We start from the raw sequence: 20164 nt of genomic DNA on the forward strand, positions 1-20164 counted from the left end.
AAAAAAGAAGAACAACAAATAGATAAATAAACTGAAAGACTACTATCTTGCAAATGGCAGTGTCAGCTAACTATATCGACAAGCGATTGAGCTTCTGTAAGCTTAAGAGTAGGGAGGAGTCAGCAAGACGTCTCTTGTGTTTCAAAGTTCTGACTTCTATAGAAATTCACTAGAAAGTTGTGAAAGAAATAATATTATTAATTGGTCTTTGCTTTCATTTTTCAGTCTGCCTTTCAGAATCATTTAGTAAATTTGGGAGCAGTACAGTCCGACAAAGCATTTAAACTGAGAACGGCTTCACCTGAAGGAGACATGTCATCCTGTCGTTTCACAAGTCACAGGCCTTTTCACACTTGAGCAAAAGCAAGTGAGAGATGAGCAAAGGCTTCCTGTTCTTGGTGGCGTGGCTCAAAACAAGCTTCCTGTCGCGAACGTTAAGGTAAAGGCTGTCTCTTCTTCGTGTGTCGTCACTCCCCGCTACTTGGCTTAAAACCAGCGGCGAGGTTTCGGGTTTGGGGAACAAGTCCAGGAAGCTGCGTCAACTGATAAGACAGAAAACAGTATGTTCCTTCAAATGAGGCTAGCGTATTGAGTTATTTCTCTCGAAAGGGTAGAGTCAAACAGAAGTCTGCTGTTTTTATATTGTACCGTGACTATCTGGCTTTTGGTTCCCTGTCAGGACTTTGTCGCGCGTGTGTGTGACCCTCCACACCCTAACCCCTGGATATGGCAGGACTCCGTGGTATCAAGGTCCTGCTGCTCTGGACTGGGATCATTGGTTTGGCTCGATGTAAGTAAATATCTGTACCATTCATGATGGAGGTGTCTTCTGTGAGGACGGAGTCAGGAAGACATGTGGGACTTTTCCAAAGTCGTCTTAGGTTAAACAAAGTTTCCAAAAAAATGTCTGAAAATGATGGAAAACACGCAGGTGAAGAGGCCTAACCTCTAACTTAACTGTTTTTCAATATGTAGTAGATGGCTGCTGCTGAGTGGAAGATGGTGTTTATGACAAAAGGTTGATTTCTTTCCACGCTGAGATAAAGACATAAATCTGTCAGCAGAAAAACTCGACAATTTTCTTTTTTCCCTTTCTTGTTGTTCATCTTCTTTTGAGGACTGGAAAACATCAGCACACGGAATGTAATCATTTAAAGCAGAAATGTGAGGGCAGGAATGACAGGCTACAGTATGTCATGCCTTTGAGTTGCATCTGCGTTTGTGCTACTTCACATTTCTTAAACTTTCCAAACCCAAGAACAGCAGACAGTACGGCGCATATGCTTATGATGTGAGCGGCTGAAAAGTGACAGGTTTGTGAGCCCCTTTGGCAAAAGAATAAACACCTATGTTCAATCAAAGGCTGCTGTTAATAGGAAGGCACTCTCTAAAACATGTTCTTTCATTTGCTACAAAGCTCTGGGAATTTTTGCAATCATGTTTCTGTTCTGCTTTGACATTGTGTGATGGTGTGAGCGTGTCTGATGTGTGTGAGTGTGGGCGGAGGGGTTTGAGAAGAGAGGGGCTCGGGGATGTCTGTCAGAGATGAGAGTGCTTTTAGGGTTGTGTCCCTGCGAGCTCTTCACTTTAACCCCAGTGGCTGTGGGTGTTGTGCGTGATAAACATCCAAGTGTGTGTGCACAGGTTCAATGAGACTCACCTCGCCGCCTTTAGCGTCACCGTCACCAGAGAACTAGTGCTGCTCAACACATCACATTTAGTCGACTATTTTTAGCGAGACTGTCAATTTCACTCTACCTTTTCTATATTTGAGATTTGTTCAGGGTCAGGGATTCTTTTTTTTTTTCCCGATCCAAGGTTGTTGTTGTTTTTTTTCTCAGCTCGTACATGGCTCATCAGGCTACGCGGCTCAAGCTTTATTAAAATATACAAGTTCCCATCAATCACATTCCAAATTTTATAGGGAACTTTTTTTGAAGTGTCTCAAAGGTAAAGCAAATCTAGTGTCGACTTATTTTTGCACTATCGCCTATCATTCATTAGATCTCAGGGTGAAATATTCTACCTAATTACTGAGGGCTTTCGGCAAATATGCAAAATGAAATTAAAATATATGCCGACATGCTCTGTGCTTACGAAATATAAAGCACATAAATTTATGTATTTGAGCTGCAACAAGACTCTTGAGATTTAAGAGGAAAGAAAGTAAAGAAATCTACTAAACAATGCAAAAATCTTTTGGGAATATGGTCATTTATATGTCAATGGCAATAATGGCATATATGAACTGTTCTATTCTGCCTGAATACATTTCAGTTCAGAAAATACTTAATTTAAGTACTTTTTTATTATATATATTTTTTCTCTTTCATATAAAAGTATGAAATGACTCATCTTAAAAGTCTGTAACTGAATGTTTTGTATTGGAATATATAGTAAACCAAATTACATTATTAAGATTTCCTCAATTTGTGAAAATTCTTCAAACTGCATGACGTTATCCAATAAAAGCTCCAGATTCGTGTAGGTGTTGTAGGAAAAGAAATGCTATTAAAGTTCAATTCTTCTGGAAGTTGAGAAGGTTTTGCCATTATAATGAACATCCACACCTGATTCTGTAGTAGTATTTGATAGAAATGTTTGTTAAAAAAACAAAATGTTGAGGTCAGTATAATAGGACCCAGAAATGTGTCGTCGTCTGATTAACTCGCTGTAGTTGCTTTAATTGACAAATATATATGTTGTTAAAAGGTAAATCATCACCGGAGCAGTAATTTCCCCCCACTTGAGAGCAGCTTCAGCTCATTCAGCCTGAAGCTCATTTGAGCAGCATGTTGTGCGATGAAAAGTTTGACCACTTCCGTGTTCCACTCTGACTCTCCTTCATTTCCTGGCAGAGTGGAGCAAAGCAGTGCAGGCCGAGCGGGCTGAGAGCGCGTGCAAAGTAAAATAGCTTGAGAATTCGTGAAAATAAAAAGAGGAAGCAGAATGTATAAAATGAAGAAGTGAAGTCAGAAATGTTAATCTTGCTGCATGATAAAAGTAGTTTCTGAAAGGGGAGGGCACTCGACTCCAAGTGTGTGTGTGGGGGGGGGTGTTGCTCGGCGGTGAAGGCAACCATGCTGTTTTTTTTTTTTTTGGACTAAATGTCGATCAGATACCAACGTCTAATGTCCACGTACTTTTCAATGGTTGCCTCTTCCTCAAACTGTCTTTTCCTTTTTTTAACCTCTCGCTTTACTTGAACAAAACTTCTTGTCGCTGATGTAAGAGTTGGAACACCACACCTACCTTTAACACCCTTCCCTGCAGACAGTGCAAAATGAACATGCCAAAAGGAGCACAGTTAATACTAGTTTGACCTTATAAGAACAACCTTTGAAGTTAGTTTTGAAGTCAGGCGAACAAGATCAGTGATACTGTAAGTCTTAATTTACACTGATCAATACTGTTTTTCATTGTGCATACTGTATCTAAAAAAAGTTTGTTATGGAAAGACATTCTATAATTCTGTGGGGCTGAAGATCAAAACATTTTTACTGTTTTTTAAAATGTTGTTCTGCTGATTTTTGATATACTGAACCTGAAGATTTGCGTTTCTTCAGCCTGTGGCTGTGGAGCCTCGTGTGGCGCTTCAGTCGCTCTCAGGCTTTGACAAAATTGCATTAAAATATTTATTATTTTCAATGTCATGCGTCCGATTCTAAATGACGTCGATCATTATTTGAATTGGCTACTAAAAGTAATGTGAAGACAAATTGTAGAACTGGACTTATTATGTCTTTGATTCCGATTTGAGGTTGTTCCTATATATATTTCGACTGTGGGGAAAAAAAAACAAAAAAACAAAAAGCATTGCATGATAATTGACTGTTAAAGTTTTCTGTGCATTTTAAGGATTCTGGTCATTAGTTTAGTGATGCTCTGAAGAACCAATGTAACCACTAACCAAGTCGTATGTAAAATCATTACAAAGTGAAAGAATTAACATAACAAAGTGGTCCACTCATGGTTTCAATATTTCGCTAAATTGAATTCACGTTCCATCCAGTTGTGTCCCCGGGACAGTGGCTTTTACTGCAGACTGCTGATAATTGTCAACTTTCACAATTTTCATTTTGGAGGTCATAAAGGTTTTGCAGCTATAGATGAATTTGACTCTGGATCATAGAGCTTGCAGATTCCCTCGCCTAACATGTCTGGAAAAAGGGGTTTTCTTTCTCTCTCTCTCAAAAAAAATAGGACTTCTCCAGACTTTAGCCATGCAACTCATTCAATAAAACTAATTTTAAAAAAAAACGTCCACATGCGAATTGCCAAGAAACACAGTTTACATGGAGACGTGCAGCGATTGTGTCGTTTCAGAAGGAAAAAGTGAACAATATACCACATCCTGACACGACAATCACCTGCCATTCTTTGTTTAACATGGTTCGTTTTTAATCGGCAGCAAATAGACAAGAGGCGTCAAATGAGTTGAAAACAAAAAATTTCTTATAATCATGTATGTACACACAATTTATAGTCACAATTTAAGTTAGGGGTTTTTTTTGTGGGGGGGTCAAACTAGTGATCTAAGACAGAGTGCACACCAAAAAAAAACACAAATTTCAATATTCTATTTTAAAAACTATTTTAAGGGAACTCTGTCCCACTCTGGTTAATCATTCTTTCTCTTCTTTTTTGACACATATACGTGCATTCTTCTCTTCTATGTCCTGTCAAGAGTGATACAGTCAAACTGAAACCACTTTTGAAAGTAGAGATCGGGCTCTTGGATTTTTGTGTCAGGCAGGAAACAGCAGTTTTCGCTCTGAAATAGCAAATGTGGTTTTACCGCATCGTCATGGCAACCACGATTTGTAGCCCTGACTAGTCCAGTCGACAGTATGAAAGATGAAAATGTTTGTTTCTCACCCTGTTTCCCTGACAATGTTTTCACTTAAAAAAACAAACAAAAACTATTTGTTCATCCTGTCTCTCATTTTCCCCCCATAGATTTCTTTCAATGCTTTCTTTCATGACTGAAAACCCATGATAATTTACACTTTGTTTTTCTCTCGCAATTACAGGTCAAACTGAAAATGGTGAGTTAAATGATGGAATTCTTAAGGTGTCATGAATTGATGTCAAACAGCTCCCCCTATGTTCTGCTGTTCTTTTACGCCCCCCCCCCCCCCCCCTTTATTTACACTATTTCCTCTCCTCTTTCCTATTTTTGCTAGAATGATGGAAAGCTATAAACTATAGCTCTAAACTATATTCTCCCACTTTAGGTGATGGGATTCTTCTGAGGTGTTAAAACTTAATATTTAAAATAACTTCACAATGAAAATCTAACATATGATAACGTAAAATACAATTACCAGGCACAGGAGTTGTGTGTGTTCATTATCCATAAAACAGGGAAACTCTTATTGTGTCCACTAAGGACTTAATAAAAATCATCGACGTATAATTGTAAAGTGTAACATAAGAAAAAAAGCAATTTCTGTTCATTCTGAAAATGCATTCAAGGCTATAACTTTAATTAAAATTGTTCTTACAAATTATTGTTAATTCATATGATGAACAATTGAGAATTCTTTTTAATTTTATTTTCACTGATGTGGCAGAGCGACATAAACAAAAACAAGAGCAATCAAAGATTTCTGAAGTCCGGCAAAGGTGGACCTGGACTCAGAAAAAAAAAAAGAAAAAAGGTTCCGTATCACCTCCAAAATTTAATGGAATCTTTCATGGCCTGATATCTATCTGTGGTGAATATTTCAACAACATCCGTGCAGCAGTTTTAATGTAATCTCGCTAACAGTCTATTCTAAGGAGAATTTAAGTAAAGTGCTAATCTTAGAGCTGACTTGCTATTGAGGTGAATTTATTGTGTTCTTGTGAATATAATACAATCTTTTTATTTATATTTAAAGAGGGCCAGAGGAAAAACAACTTTTCTGCAAGCTGCCATGTTGTTTTTGGACAACATGTATTCACTCGGCATGAAGCTTGAAAATAAAAATAAACTAGAATAACCATAATAATACATCTACAATGTGGCAAAACTACTCAGGCAATACACAGAAAAACTAAACTATGGAAAACAAATACATCTTCAGGTTGAACCTTCCAGTATCCAACAGAGGATCTTTTTAATAATCAAAAAAAAAAAAAAGCTTGATTTGAGCTTTAGGTGAAATAGTTTCAGAAAAGTTAGGGCTAGGGTTAACCCTAAACTTGAGACATAATCAAAACTATTTCACAATAACAAAATAGAGTTTTGTAACTGTTTAAATTTCATATTCTGGGTGGGAAATACTACTACGAGAAGATTAGATCATAGTATTTATTTCATTTATTTATTTTCAGTAACAGTGCTGGGTGATCTGCATTATAATTTTGTTCAGTATGTTGACTCTTCCTCTGCATTGAAATATACATTTATTTCACTCTTGAATAATGTGACAAAAGTTAAAAAAAAAAAAAGCAAATAATGTGGAAATTGTAAAACTGCAGATCTCAAGCAAAGCCTGGACGTCAGAAAATGTAGAATTCTTGTCTTGATGGCTCCTGGTTCAAAAACAGTGTGTGGCAGTCAAAGCGCATGTTTACTCACCCAGAGTGATGCTGGCCTATTAAACTTCCATTGTTTACAGTGGAATGACTTTAGTCGCTCGTTCAGAATTTAAAATATTATGGATGAAAAGAAGAACTTATTTCAGCTTATATAATATAAATTATGAATAAGAATGAACTTAACTGCAAGGTTTTCCAGCCATGCTCACCTAGATATTGTTAGTTTTTTTTATTGTAAGTGTAAAACTCGGAACGTGAGTATTTGTGGCTGAATCTGACTTCCAGCGTGCTCTCCAACTTTCAGGCACGTCTCCTACTGGAGGAACCTCAAATAAATCTCCCCCCACATCAACACCAAGCACTCCATCCAGAGTTACTCAGTCAAACCAAACCCAAGGCCCGGACAAAGCTACAGGTGACCAGCTCAGCACAGGATCGGCTTCCACTGGAGGTTGGAATTTTACTTTTCTCCATGAAGAATTGTGTTTCTCTAATTATAGATTATGGAAACAATTATTAGCTTTGTTGGGTTATAAGTTACTTCTCAATCTCAGGTAGTAGCCATCCTTCCTTCTAAATAAGTGTGCATACTAATAATAATATTTATAATCAAGTTTTGTATTACATTTCTTTTTTTTTTTTTGTTGTTGTGCCCCTCAGCTTCCGAAACAACTCCCACAATGCCACAACTTAAGCATTAGTTTGAAGGTTTTAGAGACTTAACAAATCATTGTGTCAATGATTGTTTGGAAATTCATAGTAAATACTGTGAACGTGCAACATTGAACCTTTATCTCTGCTCAGACTGCGGTTTTGCACTAACGTTCAATTTGTTGTCCTCGTTTCTCTGCAACAACTGTGTCCTCCAGCCACGGAACCCCCTGTCATACCCACAGAGTGTGAGTATCAGTTTAATATCCATCATCTATTTTTACGGCACACCATATCAGTGTGGCTGTCTAACTCTGCAGTGAATGCAGTGAAAGTGTGTGTTAAGATGTAGACGATGGGCTTTGAGACCAGCACACGCTGGACCAAGTTCCTCATCGGAACTGAAAACTGAATCTCTGTTGATTTTCTCTGCAGGTTCTTACAACGTTAAACCCGACAAGTTTGGCTTCCAGATTGAAATGCTTAACGTCACCGCTGCTCACTACATTATCAATATTTCTGAAGAAGGCCGACCAGAAATAAAAAAGAGCATCAGATATCACTTCTCCAACAAAAGTTCAACACATCAAGTGGAACACCTGAAGCCCTGTACCGACTATTACGTTAGTGTTACGTTTATGAACGATGCTGTTCAAGAGGTTATCTGCAACACCACTGCAAATACAACCAAAACAATGCACATGGGTAAGTCTGCAGCTTTACAGCAGTTTTGCTTTACATTCCTCTTTTCACCTTAAGAAATGACATTGTGTGTAAAACAAATCTTTTGTTTTTTTTAGATTCTCAGGACATTGATAAGAAAAATAACAATGGATCTGTTTGTTATGAAAGTAAATGGAACCTCAGTGCTTCAATATCCCCCCAAAAACTGTGTGAAAATGGATGCTGTTTCAAACCTGATTATGACGATATTTGCTCGGTTTTTACTACAACATTCTCTAATGTGGGAAGCTGTGGGAACACAACAACCCGCAGTACAAACATCACTCTTGGTTTGTACAAAACTGTCTGCTTTTATTCTGAAAATCACACTTCAGACTAAGTTTTATGAAGTTAGTTAAATGATTTCTTTTTTGGTACATTTTCTCAGATTTCCTGGTTCCAAGTGAAATGCCTCAGACATTTGTCAATAAACTCCCAGCAAAAATCGAACCAAGGTTTCCTCCAAAGTGTGAGAACCTCTCTGTGGATTACACCTGCTCAGGTGAGTGAGAGGAAGAGACGCAGACACAGGTTCACAATTTACACACTGCAATAAAACAATGAACAGTAACAACAGACATAATTCAAGCACACTGAAATAAATGAGGAGATCTTTTGTGGTATTCCAGTCACTGAAGAAATAAACAAAGTCAATCAAACCAAGAAACTGTCCGATCTGGAGCCGTTCACACGGTACACCTGCAGTGGTGAGATCAAGAGAAACAACCACAGAATAAACAAGACGACTCGACCGCTAGATGCTTTCATCAATTGTGGTATGTTGAAAGTCTTGTGCCCTGCCTTGAGCTGCTTGTGTTGTTATTGATGTTTACTGGTATCCAACAGATTTTGCAATAGGCAACCCAACGGACGTTACGACCAACATGTCCATCAATCTCAGCTGGAAGACGAAGTCTTCCAATTGTCCTCTCGCCATCAGTAACCTTTCATATACGTGCAGATGCACTAGTTATGGACACCCCGCGAAGTCAAGTGATGGTGAGTAAATGTTGGAATTCTCCAATTTCTGTGTGTGTTTTTCTAACAGCCATTTCAGTTTAGAAGTGTTAGAGTCACATTTTTTAATTCATTACCAAATCAATGTGAATAATTTCAGGTTTCCAGAGTCAAATCTGAACACAGCAAACAGTGACATGTCAACGTTTTTTTTTTTATTTGTTTTTTTTTTAACCTTTGAATCCACATGCACAGCCCACCTGAGCACTTCTGGTACGGTTAAATTCAGTGACAGTCGGAGGGTTTGTCTGCTGGCCGTATTGTAAAAAGAAAGATTTAAAAACTTAACAAATCAAAAGTCACTCGGAAAAGTAGTTTACACAAAGCTGCAGTTCGACATGAGGAACATCACTTTCAATACGTTTACAAAAACAAAAACAGCCATCAAATCCACACTGGTAAACAGAACATTTGCATTAATTTTGATGAGTGGTTGTGCACATGTGAACATTTCTGACTTTGTGGCATCTGAAGTGCAGCAGTCGCTCAGTGGGTCGACAGGAGGAGGGGGCAGGCATGTCAATGCTATTAAATGTATCTGAAGCTGAGGGACGTCTATTATTATATTATATTGTTAATATTGCAGAGGTGGGTTCATTAATAAAGCCACGGTGAAGGGGCTGTTTTGCTTTTTTAACCCCGTTAATACACAAACAGGAGTGCTCCTTCATAAACCAGATTGAGATTCCTGCAGCAGCAGTTACACACAGAAAGGATTTTCTGTCACATGTTCTTATCACTTCACTACAAACAGACCAAATTCTCATCTTTTTTTTTTTTGTTTGTTCTGTTTGATTGACATACTGGTATTAAAGCAGGCACCTAATGGGATTGTCTCACTGTTGCAGTTAAGGGCACACACCTTCATGATGGAGGATCATGTAATATCACCGGATTGTCACCATTCACCAAGTATAAATGTGGAGTTTCTGCCTTTTACAAGACTCATCTTGCTCCTGGGAAATTCGATGAGATCAGCACGACAACTAAACCCGGAAGTAAGTGAAACAAACTATATGTATGTCTATATTATTGTTGACTCATTTGTTCGGATAACGTTACGACTGTGAAAGTTAAACTCAATCAGAATATGATGCAGCATTGACCTTTTTTACAATAAACTGAGAAATGATGACATCATCTGAAGAAACGCTACTTTAAAAAAAGTATGGAAGAAATTCCTAATTCTTAATTTTCATATAATTAAATTGAAGCACCACCGCTGTTTCTCTTTTTCTTTGGTGAACGTCATCAGTGCAGAGACACTGAGGCGAAACTGTTGCTTTTTGAAAAGCATGTGACATTCTGGTTTTCTATTTGAAGCTACATCAATATTGAGCATGGCTCGGCCCCTCACGGTATTTTTTAGTGTTCTTCTGACCACTTAGGAAGATATAAATGCACAAACTCACATTGCATTTAAAACTGCATTAAAAACATGGTCTCTCTTTTTCTTTTTTTTTTCTACCCTTTCTTGCAGAACCAGACGATATTAACAGCCTTAAACTGGTAGTCCAAGAACATAATGTGATTAATGTGACCTGCAAATATTCATCCAAAGGATTTCATGGTCCTGAAGGGTTTTACAAAGCAAAACTCAATAATGGTGCAGAAGAAAAAAGCAAATCATGTCAGTTTGAGTTCAGAGATCTGAGCTACTCGACAGAGTACACTGTGACGGTGTGTATCATCTTATTCATCCTGTTTATTACTACTGATTTATTCCAAATGTTTCATTTAATATTCAAATTTTTTTTAAATAAAACTATTAAAGGTGATGGCTTTCAACGGAGAATATGACAGCAACCCCAAAATAGATACGGCTACCACTCGATGTACGTGCTGTTTACTTCAAGGAGTCTAGAATACTTTTCATTCACAAATGCATCACCCTTTCACCCAGTTTACCTTTCAATGAGTCGCCTCACGTTTTCTTTTTACAGATAATGACAAAGCTGTCATTGGATTTTTGCTCTTTCTCATCATACTCACCTCCCTGGCTTTGCTTTTCGTCGTCTACAAGATTTACATTCTGAAACGTAAAAGATCACAGTAAGCATCCTCCATAAACTACTGCTTTGGGTTTACTGACCGGCTGTTTTGTTTTCTACTGATTATTTTCTGAACAATAATCTGTGCTTTCCTCCCATTGAGAAAACAGTACAAGATTGAAATGGATGTGGTTTATGATAGACACATCATTCATGTTTATAAAGTTGATTTTTTATTGTATTTTTATTTTTTTATTTTTGTCAACTATCATTTCTCCTGTCTTTGCAGTGACATAAATGAAAACATCAGACTTATTTCATCAGCAAGTGAGTCCATTTTAAACGTAAACTTAATCTTTCCTAATTGCTTTGGCGGCGGGGGGGGGGTTACAAATATTTAATTATAATCATATTTTTATGCGCCATAATATTGTCATTATTATGATTATTATTTCTATCATTATTGTTGTTGTTGCTGTATTACATTTGTGTGCCATTGTACTATAAGTCTCACATCAAAAATTGTGGTATTTAGTCTAATTTGTCCCTCTCTTGTAGACGATGAAGAAAGCCTGATGTCTGTTGAGCCGATTGCAGCAGAGGTCCTGCTGGAGACCTACAAGAGGAAGCTTGCAGATGAGGGAAGACTTTTTCTGGCGGAGTTTCAGGTAAAATAATTGTTGGTGGTGGCAGAAGTATTATAATAATTATCAGTATAATTCTTGTTATAGTTTATTATTATGTATAATATGATACATAGAAATAGTGATGGTAACACAGCTGACAGAGGCGTGGCTGCCATTTTGCGCCAATAGCCCCTCCGACCACCACCAACATTCATGCCTTGCCCAAGGACACATGACTGTTTGATAGAGTGGCATTTGAACCACCAAACCTCCGGTTAATGGACAAGCGACTCCACCGCTGAGCCACCATCGCCCCGTATATTTAATGACTACAGACGCAACAGGCTTGATGTGAATATCACAGACAAGAAGAGGTGTAATAACATGTTTGCTTGTTTTTTTTTTTAACTCAATTCTTGTTCATTTTGCTTTTGATCACAGAGCATCCCCAGAATTTTTTCAAGGTACACCATGAAGGAGGCAAAAAAGTCCTCCAATGCCTTCAAGAACCGCTATGTGGACATTTTGCCATGTGAGTCCATCCAACAAGATGTTAAGACATTTAATTGGAAAGAGTCTCTTTTTCTTTTCTTTTTTTCTTCTTTTAGTTACTTTTTGATTTCTTTGTAGGTACTTGCTGTTCTCTTGACAAATTGTTTATTAAACCAGAATTGCTTTTACAAATGTTTCAGGCGACTGAATAGTTTTTCATTTGTAATCTTTTTTTTGTTTTATTCTTTTGATCTAGATGATTATAACCGTGTCCAACTCACGACAGGAAATGGAGAGGCAGGATGTGACTACATCAATGCCAGCTTCATAGATGTACGTACCACGCACACACACACACACCCACACACACACACACACACACACACACCACACGCACGCACGCACGCACGCACGCACGCACGCACACACACACGTACAAATTATTTTCAATGTGTTATCTTCATCTAAAAAAAAAAAATTAAATTCAACATTGATGTTATAAATAAGACAATAGAATTACCAGTGAAAAACAATTCACGATCCTTTGACACAAGATTGCAAAGAAGCTCGAGCAACAATCATGATTACTTTGAAGTAAAGCTACAGAAAGTGATAGAAATATACATTTATTTTGGAAATATGAATAAGAAGTTTTAATAAAATGTATATAATAAAAAAATCTTTAATAATAAAAAATGTTAATTAAGTCATACTTATAAGATAAGTTGATAAAGACGTTCAGTATCAAAGCTCGGTAAACCTGAAGAAAAAAAACAAGCTTATTCATTTGTCTCTAATCAATTTAACATCATCTTTATTTATTCCACAGGGCTACAAAGAACCCAAAAAGTACATCGCTGCTCAAGGTGACGTTGTGTTCTCACATACTTGACAAACATGTTTTTTTTGTGTTTTCTGTAAGCAGTACAGTCATAAGCTGTGTGGTTTGCAGGGCCAAAGGAGGAAACTGTAGGCGACTTCTGGAGGATGATTTGGGAGCAGCAGTCGTCCATCATCGTCATGGTGACGCGCTGCGAAGAGGGAAACAGGGTGAGAAAATATTTTTGAGTGAACTGGACTGAACTGCATAGTTTCACTGAAAGAGGACTTAAACGACTGAAACAACAGACTATGTGACAATAAACAAGGACGAGATACATAAACTAAATAAAAATTGCAAACCAATAACAATACATTCATACAGCCCCTTAATTCCCTTCCCATAGTAGTGAACCAATTTTATGGGGAGTTTCCATTAGGAGTCATCATCCTGAAACTCTCAATCTATGCCAGAGGCGTTACATCCTGGTCCTGCATTGTTCAGACGCCTGTTTGCTATAACATCTCTGATTCCGATGAATTAACTATCACCAAGCTTTGCACAAAGCCTGATGCTGACCCAGTCTTTACAGGTGTGTGTTGAAGTGGATGGATGGATGGATGATGGATGGATGATGGACAGACAGGTAGTCTGTCGGAAGTTATTTATTTAGATTTTTTAATCAGAGCTTTGCAGTCTGATTAGTGTTTTAGGGTGAGGGATATTTACCTTAACACAGCTTCACTTTGCTCCAACAGCAAGCTGCACTTTTACCTGCTGTACATCAAGCTACAGCAGCTCTGCCCCTCCTTTCTGGACAGCCTCTGCTTGCTGTACAAAAGTAGATTCATATACAAGGAAAGCTGTTTTTCCCTTGCTCTGTTTATGTGTTGGATTTTTGTGAAAAGAAGATTTCTTTTTTAAAAATAAATGCTTACAAATGGTAATCCACTGGACACCCTAAAGTGCTCATCTTTACTATTTTGGACTCACTTCATCCTTTCTAAACATTCTGCACAGACTATTTTGAAAGTGGACCAGCCTAAAAGGAACCCCCCTGTAGATATTATTTCATCTTCTTGTTGTCATTTGATCCGTTAGATCAGATACTGTTGGACTCCATCAATTGTGCATCAATTCTACTGATCTGTGACATTTCTCTCGATTTGATCTCTTCTTCCATTGTTTCCAGGTCAAGTGTGCGCAGTACTGGCCGTCTCCAGAGCGAGAGACAGAGATCTTTGAGGAGTTTATAGTGAAGCTGAACTCAGAGGACCATTGTCCAGATTACACCATCCGGCGCCTCAGCCTGATTAATGTGAGTCTACATAAACACCTTGATTGGGTTATAGGAGACATATATACACAGAGTTTTAACTTAACCTTCTTCACAGGAAGTGTAAGGCAACTTGTTTGTCCCATTTCAACAAATTTAATAAACTCAGGGAACCTTTACAGGTGTTTAGACGGTCTGTGGGTGCTTTTGTGTGACTGCCCTTTGGGGTGTTTGTGTATGCCTGCAGAAGAGGGAGAAGAACTCAGAGAGGGAAGTGACTCACATCCAGTTCATGAGCTGGCCAGACCACGGTGTCCCAGGAGAGCCACATCTCCTCCTGAAACTCCGGCGACGTGTCAACGCTTTCAAGAATTTTTTCAGTGGTCCCATTGTTGTTCACTGCAGGTATGTAAAAGCCCCAGGTTCAGAATATCATCTTTTCACCTATAGAGCATTTTCCTATTCCCTGACGCTTCCATACGAATTGTATTGCTTATTTATTCATTATTATTTAGTCAAAAACTAGTTGAATCAAAAAAAAAAAACAGGAACCAAATTCAATGGATTCTTTATCCACTTGTTTCTTTCTTCTTCTTTTTTAACTGCATCTGTCAAAATTCATGATGTCTACCTTAACTGTGAATCATGTTTTAAAGTTGGATATTGATAAACATTTGTTTTTATGGAAAGATTAAATAGAAAAAAGGGTATTTTAAAAAAAAAAGTCATTTGAGCCTCTGAATGAAGTCTTCCGCCCCCAAAAAATCTCTGGAAGTATTTTTAAAAGTTCCACCTGCTCGTTACCGCGTTAGGGAAAAGTATGCAAACTTTTCCTTTTGCAATAAAAAAAAGTACTGGGTTTGGGATATCAGGACACCACCTTTTATGTAATACTATTCATAAGTCAGTTTCTTAGATTCATCTAACAAAATTAACTTTGAGGACAAATCTAAACATGATTGTCACACATGAAGAGGTGGATCATGTTTGTGAAAGCTTCACAATCATAACAAGAGACATGCACATTTGATAAATCCAGTTTTAACATTCTTGATTGGTTATACTGGACTGTGACCACCATTTCCCTGGACCAGTTTGACATTCTGTCTGAAGCTGTTTAGAATAAATGAGCCACTTTCCAGGAAGGTCCCGCCGAGCTGGCTCAAGTAGTGTCATCTTAAAAGGTCTCTTTCAACATCTACGGCCGAACTGAGACATCGGCAGCCGATTGGGGAGATTATCTGCATTAAATTGATACAAGAATGTGATGCCTATCATTATAAAACTATAATTATTACTCAATCTGTTCAGACACATGCACAGACACAATTAGTGGAATTTTAAAGTAAAGAAATACACTAGATAGGAGCTTTGTTTATCTTCGGAACTTTTAAGAAAGTGTTATTTACTGATCTTAAAGAATGTAAAAATGTATATACATTTTTTTAAAGAAACAGGCACCCACTGTAGTTGACATTTCTTTCTTTCTTTCTTTCTTTCTTTCTTTCTTTCTTTCTTTCTTTCTTTCTTTCTTTTCGATTGTATGCTCTCCAAATCAGTCTGGGATGGCTCCCAGAGGAGCAAAGTTGATGACTAATCAGGCCATTTCTCCATCTGTTTCTATATTAATGCTCTTGTGACAATGTGTATGTGGACAGAATAGTCTTTTCACGACCTGCCATCCTCGGGTGTGTCTATGTTTCCAGTGCGGGTGTTGGCAGAACCGGTACCTACATTAGTATCGACGCCATGATGGAGGGGCTGGAGGCCGAAGGCCGAGTGGACATCTATGGCTATGTCGTCAGACTCCGCAAGCAGAGGTGTCTCATGGTTCAAGTCGAGGTGAGATCTCAGTTATGATTGCAAAATGGATGGATGGATAGATAAGTTGTACAAAGAGCAAAAATGTACTGAAGTTTCACTGCACAGATTTTGACATCACTCACTAACGTATACTTTGTGTAAAGAAATCCCAGCGGGTACATTCAGAACTCATTTGACTGGTTCATATACGGTGTTCTAATGTTCAGAGGTGATGGTTGAAGATCACATCTCTAGTGATCAACAGAGGGACAGATTTTAAATAATTTTGCACAATCTGTGCATGAGCATAATGCATTAGCTGAATGCGTCTGTGATGGTTAACATGTGTTTAGCTGTATACAAACCAAGCTAAGACCCAATACACATATCATGGGAACTTGTTCTCCTTGTGGGGACAAATGGTAACTCCTCATGAAGGACATGCTCAGGATTTGGGTTTTTGTCAGGGGTTAGCGTGAAATAAATTACATATTAGAGTCTGAAGCAATTGAATGTAAGTCAATGTTCTAAGCTATATCTATTTGTCGTCTTGCAGCCGCAGTACATATTGATTCATCAGGCCCTGGTGGAGCACAACCAGTTTGGAGAGACAGAGACCCCTCTATCTGAGCTCCACAACACACTGAGCACACTCACACAGAAAAACTCTGACAACGACCCCACCCTGATGGAGGAGGAGTTTGAGGTATGGGAATATAACATTTTTTTTATTTGTGTATTCATTTATCTGATAAGGATGGTGCACAGTTGAAAACTTTTAAAAGAATCAGACTTTGTCTAGGGTATTTATTTGAACATGGCAGAATTGCTGATTTGGTCTTATGATCAGCAGCACAGGATATGAGGAAGATTATTCTCTCAGACAGAAATCTAAATCAGGTGTATAAATCTAAACTAAAATTAAAATTTGCTGATTTTTCAATGGTGGTCTCTCTCCATTTTTTCCTTTCCGTCTGTATCACTGAAGAAATGATTTTAAATTCATTTTGTCATTCAATTTTGAAATAACCAACAAATCCTTGTAATTCAGAGATTTCCCACCTTTAAGAACTGGAGGACTTTCAACACAGGGATCACAGAGGAAAACAAAAACAAGAATCGTTCCTCATCTGTCATCCCGTGTGAGTACATGAGTGTCCATGTCTGTGAGTGTGGGAGTGAAATATGTTAATGTTCACATTATATTTACATCCAAACAAATCGCCGACATGATCGCTTGGATCTAAATGTCAAACTTTCTATCATCAGATGACTACAACCGAGTGTTGATAAAGCTAAATGAAGGGCGCAGTCATGACAGTGAGCCAGATGAGGACCAGGAAGAAGAGTCATCAGACGAAGAGGATGAAGATTCCACCAAATACATCAATGCTTCTCACATAGAGGTACTGTATGTTATTTTATTTGCCCTTTCATTTGCCCTCTTCCTGTTATTTGGGCAAAACAAACATGACGATTTTGTGGATTGACACACTTTCATCATTGTTCTAATGTATTTCCATCCTTATCAAATCTCCTCTGTTGTTTGCTAGTTGAACTTCACAGCAAATGTTTGAATGTATTGGTGTATATACAGGGCTACTGGGGCTCACGTGCCTTCATCGTAGCGCAAACTCCATTGGCAGACACCATGGCTGACTTCTGGATGATGGTGTATCAGAAAAAGATGTCCACTATTGTCATGCTTTCTGAAGAAAGCGATGGAGAAACGGTAAGTAAACAACAACAAGGCGTTTATAATGCTAAATAGAATTGTCCTTGGTGCAGAATTGGTGAAATTCATTGTTTCTCTTGAACAGGAGTCTGTGTACTGGGGTGAAAACAAAAAAACATTTGGGGACATTGAGGTGGAGCTGTCGAACACTGAGGCCTCGTCAACTTACATCACCCGCAAAATGCTGATCCGACATCTCAAGGTAAACATAACAGCTGCCCTCCTTTGTTTGCACATCATCCAGTGGCCTCACCGGTCAGTTCCACGTCAGAAACTGTTTTAAGAAAAACACCTCTTCTGTTAGCAGGGGAAAGAAAGCCGGCCGGTGAATCATTTCCACTTTTTGAAGTGGAAGAACGACAAGCTGCCAGAGAAATCTCAAGATCTCACAGATATGATCAAGAACATTAAGGTCAACCGTCGCAGCAAGAACTCACAAAGGAGCACGCCCATTTTGGTCCACTGCAGGTAAGACGACTTTACAGATAATGTCCTCTGTCCAGTGTCCTCTTAATGAGGCAGTACGTATCAAACAATGAAGGACGATGCAAGAGTTACAAAGAAGTTATAATTCTCAAGCCCTCTGATGACCGACGGAAATCTAAGTTCCCCCACGATATCTTTCTTATTTTCATTTGTTTTCGCTTTTATTGTTAGAAATTTGATCGTGTTTAGTCATATGGAGATTTCTCTCACCGTTATGTCATCTTCTTTCCCTATTTTAAGTGTCAAAGAGCCAAAACCTTTCCCAGCTTTCATGATAGCTCTGTATAATTTGTAATGAAATAGCTGAACTGGCTTCATTATACTTTTTGATGCTTCTATACACCCTGTTAAAAGAAATTTCATACAAGCCCTTTGCATATGTCAGATAACCTGAAAAAGAAGTTGTGAGAAATCCTCATTTCTATATCTGTGTACTCCGCCTCTTCAGCGATGGCTCCGTCCGTTCGGGGATTTTCTGCGCTCTGTGGAACTTGCTGGATAGTGCTGAGACTGAGAAGCTGGTGGATGTTTTCCAAGTGGTCAAAACGTTGCGCAAAGAAAGACATGGAATGCTCTCAAGCCTGGTAAGAAACGATAGACCGGAAATTGTCAGTACTCACAGATTTGCTGCAGTAATTATTGAAACCAGGGGTGAAAAAGTAAAGCTTGAAATAGTTAGTGTTTTCTGTTAATGTTAATAAATCTGAGGAAAACACCAACTCCAATGACTCTTTGATAAGAAACTGATTAATAGTTTCTATAAGGATGGCGAGTTATACAATGGTCAAGAGTATTTTCAGCTGTAAATGTTTGATTCAATGTATATTCATCATGTGACAGACAAATAACCTGTCCACCAAAATGTTGGACTTAAAAGTACTTAAGGTGTGTACTCTCGTACTACCGCTTTGACATTGCTGGAATCGTAATTAAAATATTGTTTAAAAAAACACACTTAACTGAATGTACAAAGTACTCAGCTTAAAAACTACTCAGATAATCTTTTAACCATTGGATGTTTAATTACAATATCAGGGTTCCGATTAAATTTACCGTATTTATGTTCAAATTCCTTTCTCAAAGAAACAATCATTTATGTAAAAATTACACAATGGCAAACAAATATTCTTATATAGATCTTCTGATCTTCCTGTGTTTTTAAACAGGAGCAATACCAGTTCCTCTACAAAGCTCTGGCGGATGTCTTCCCCCACCTGAACGGAGAGGTGAAGCCAGTTCAGCCCTCTGGAGCTGTTGACTCTGTCCAGCTGGTCAGTGAAACCAAGACAGCAACGGAGCAGCCGGCCGGCACTACCAGCCCTGACCAGCAGGTGGCAGCAGCAGAAAGCGCTCCTCTGGTGGTGGATGGAGAAAAGAAGGACAAAGGAGAAGAGCCTGAGGAGGTGACCAGTGCCCTACAAGAGAAAAAGTCACCGGAGGAAGCCAGCAATGGTCCCACTGTCACTGTGGAGGTGTGACCATAATGACAAGTGTCTTCCATCTACCGGGAAATAAGCGCTTCATCTGAATGCTTTTTTAAAAAAAACAAAAAAAAACTTTATGAATGTATAAATATTATGAAGCTTTATCAAAAGTGGTATATTAGTTGAGCTTTTTTCCTAGAATTTGGTAATATGATTTAAATTAAGTTATGGCGATCTGAGTGGGAAATGTGTAGGAATGCAAATGATATTTTCTGAGTGACTTTTTCATGGAATTGCTATCATCAAACTAGAGATCTCGGATCGTCTGTAATGTTTCTTTTGTTTTCCTCTGTGATGTTTTACAAAACTTCAACATAGTGGTGTTTTTTTTGTACTGTTCTTCATGGTGTGTTGTTTTTATCATGACATTAAAAAAAGCTTTAGTATATATATCTTTTTTTTTTTTTTCTTTTTTTTTTTTTTTACACTGAGCACAATTATTATTTGTGGCCAAATCATCATTTTTATGCATGTTTTCCAACTTCAAGCTGTATAGACTTGAGTGCTTATTGGATTTAAGCATACCAGGTGA

At 38.1% G+C, this 20164-nt stretch overlaps 1 protein-coding gene across 4 annotated transcripts; it reads left to right on the forward strand.

The window, feature by feature from the left end:
* Window positions 1–355: 355 nt before the first annotated feature.
* ptprc (protein tyrosine phosphatase receptor type C) lies at window positions 356–20022 on the forward strand. 4 transcript variants are annotated; one of them, XM_080474132.1, is made up of 31 exons: window positions 463–560; window positions 680–790; window positions 5034–5048; window positions 6833–6979; window positions 7398–7427; window positions 7615–7884; window positions 7980–8192; window positions 8291–8404; window positions 8532–8678; window positions 8749–8901; window positions 9768–9917; window positions 10400–10599; window positions 10694–10754; window positions 10863–10971; window positions 11200–11237; window positions 11469–11578; window positions 11978–12068; window positions 12285–12361; window positions 12858–12894; window positions 12981–13078; window positions 14041–14166; window positions 14372–14529; window positions 15831–15966; window positions 16484–16633; window positions 16979–17069; window positions 17197–17333; window positions 17525–17659; window positions 17748–17864; window positions 17967–18130; window positions 18597–18732; window positions 19315–20022. In XM_080474132.1, exons 2-31 carry the CDS (start codon window positions 727–729, stop codon window positions 19624–19626), a joined length of 3786 nt encoding a protein of 1261 aa, XP_080330258.1. In that variant the 5' UTR covers window positions 463–560; window positions 680–726; the 3' UTR covers window positions 19627–20022. The 4 variants fall into 4 exon arrangements, with proteins under 4 accessions (XP_080330261.1, XP_080330258.1, XP_080330259.1 ...); XM_080474133.1 differs by having other exon boundaries at window positions 17970–18130; XM_080474135.1 differs by lacking the exon at window positions 5034–5048 and having other exon boundaries at window positions 356–560; window positions 680–804.
* Window positions 20023–20164: the final 142 nt, after the last annotated feature.

The sequence above is a fragment of the Lipophrys pholis genome (genome assembly GCF_963383615.2).
Source record: "Lipophrys pholis genome assembly, chromosome: 10".
NCBI lineage: Eukaryota > Metazoa > Chordata > Actinopteri > Blenniiformes > Blenniidae > Lipophrys > Lipophrys pholis.

Bases quoted from the DNA above. Each gene is read 5' to 3' on its own strand.
- ptprc (XM_080474132.1), top strand. From the start codon at position 727: ATGGCAGGACTCCGTGGTATCAAGGTCCTGCTGCTCTGGACTGGGATC. The intron at 16,634-16,978 runs GTATGGGAATAT...CTTGTAATTCAG, and splicing joins TGATGGAGGAGGAGTTTGAG to AGATTTCCCACCTTTAAGAA. The intron at 17,070-17,196 runs GTGAGTACATGA...TTCTATCATCAG, and splicing joins TTCCTCATCTGTCATCCCGT to ATGACTACAACCGAGTGTTG.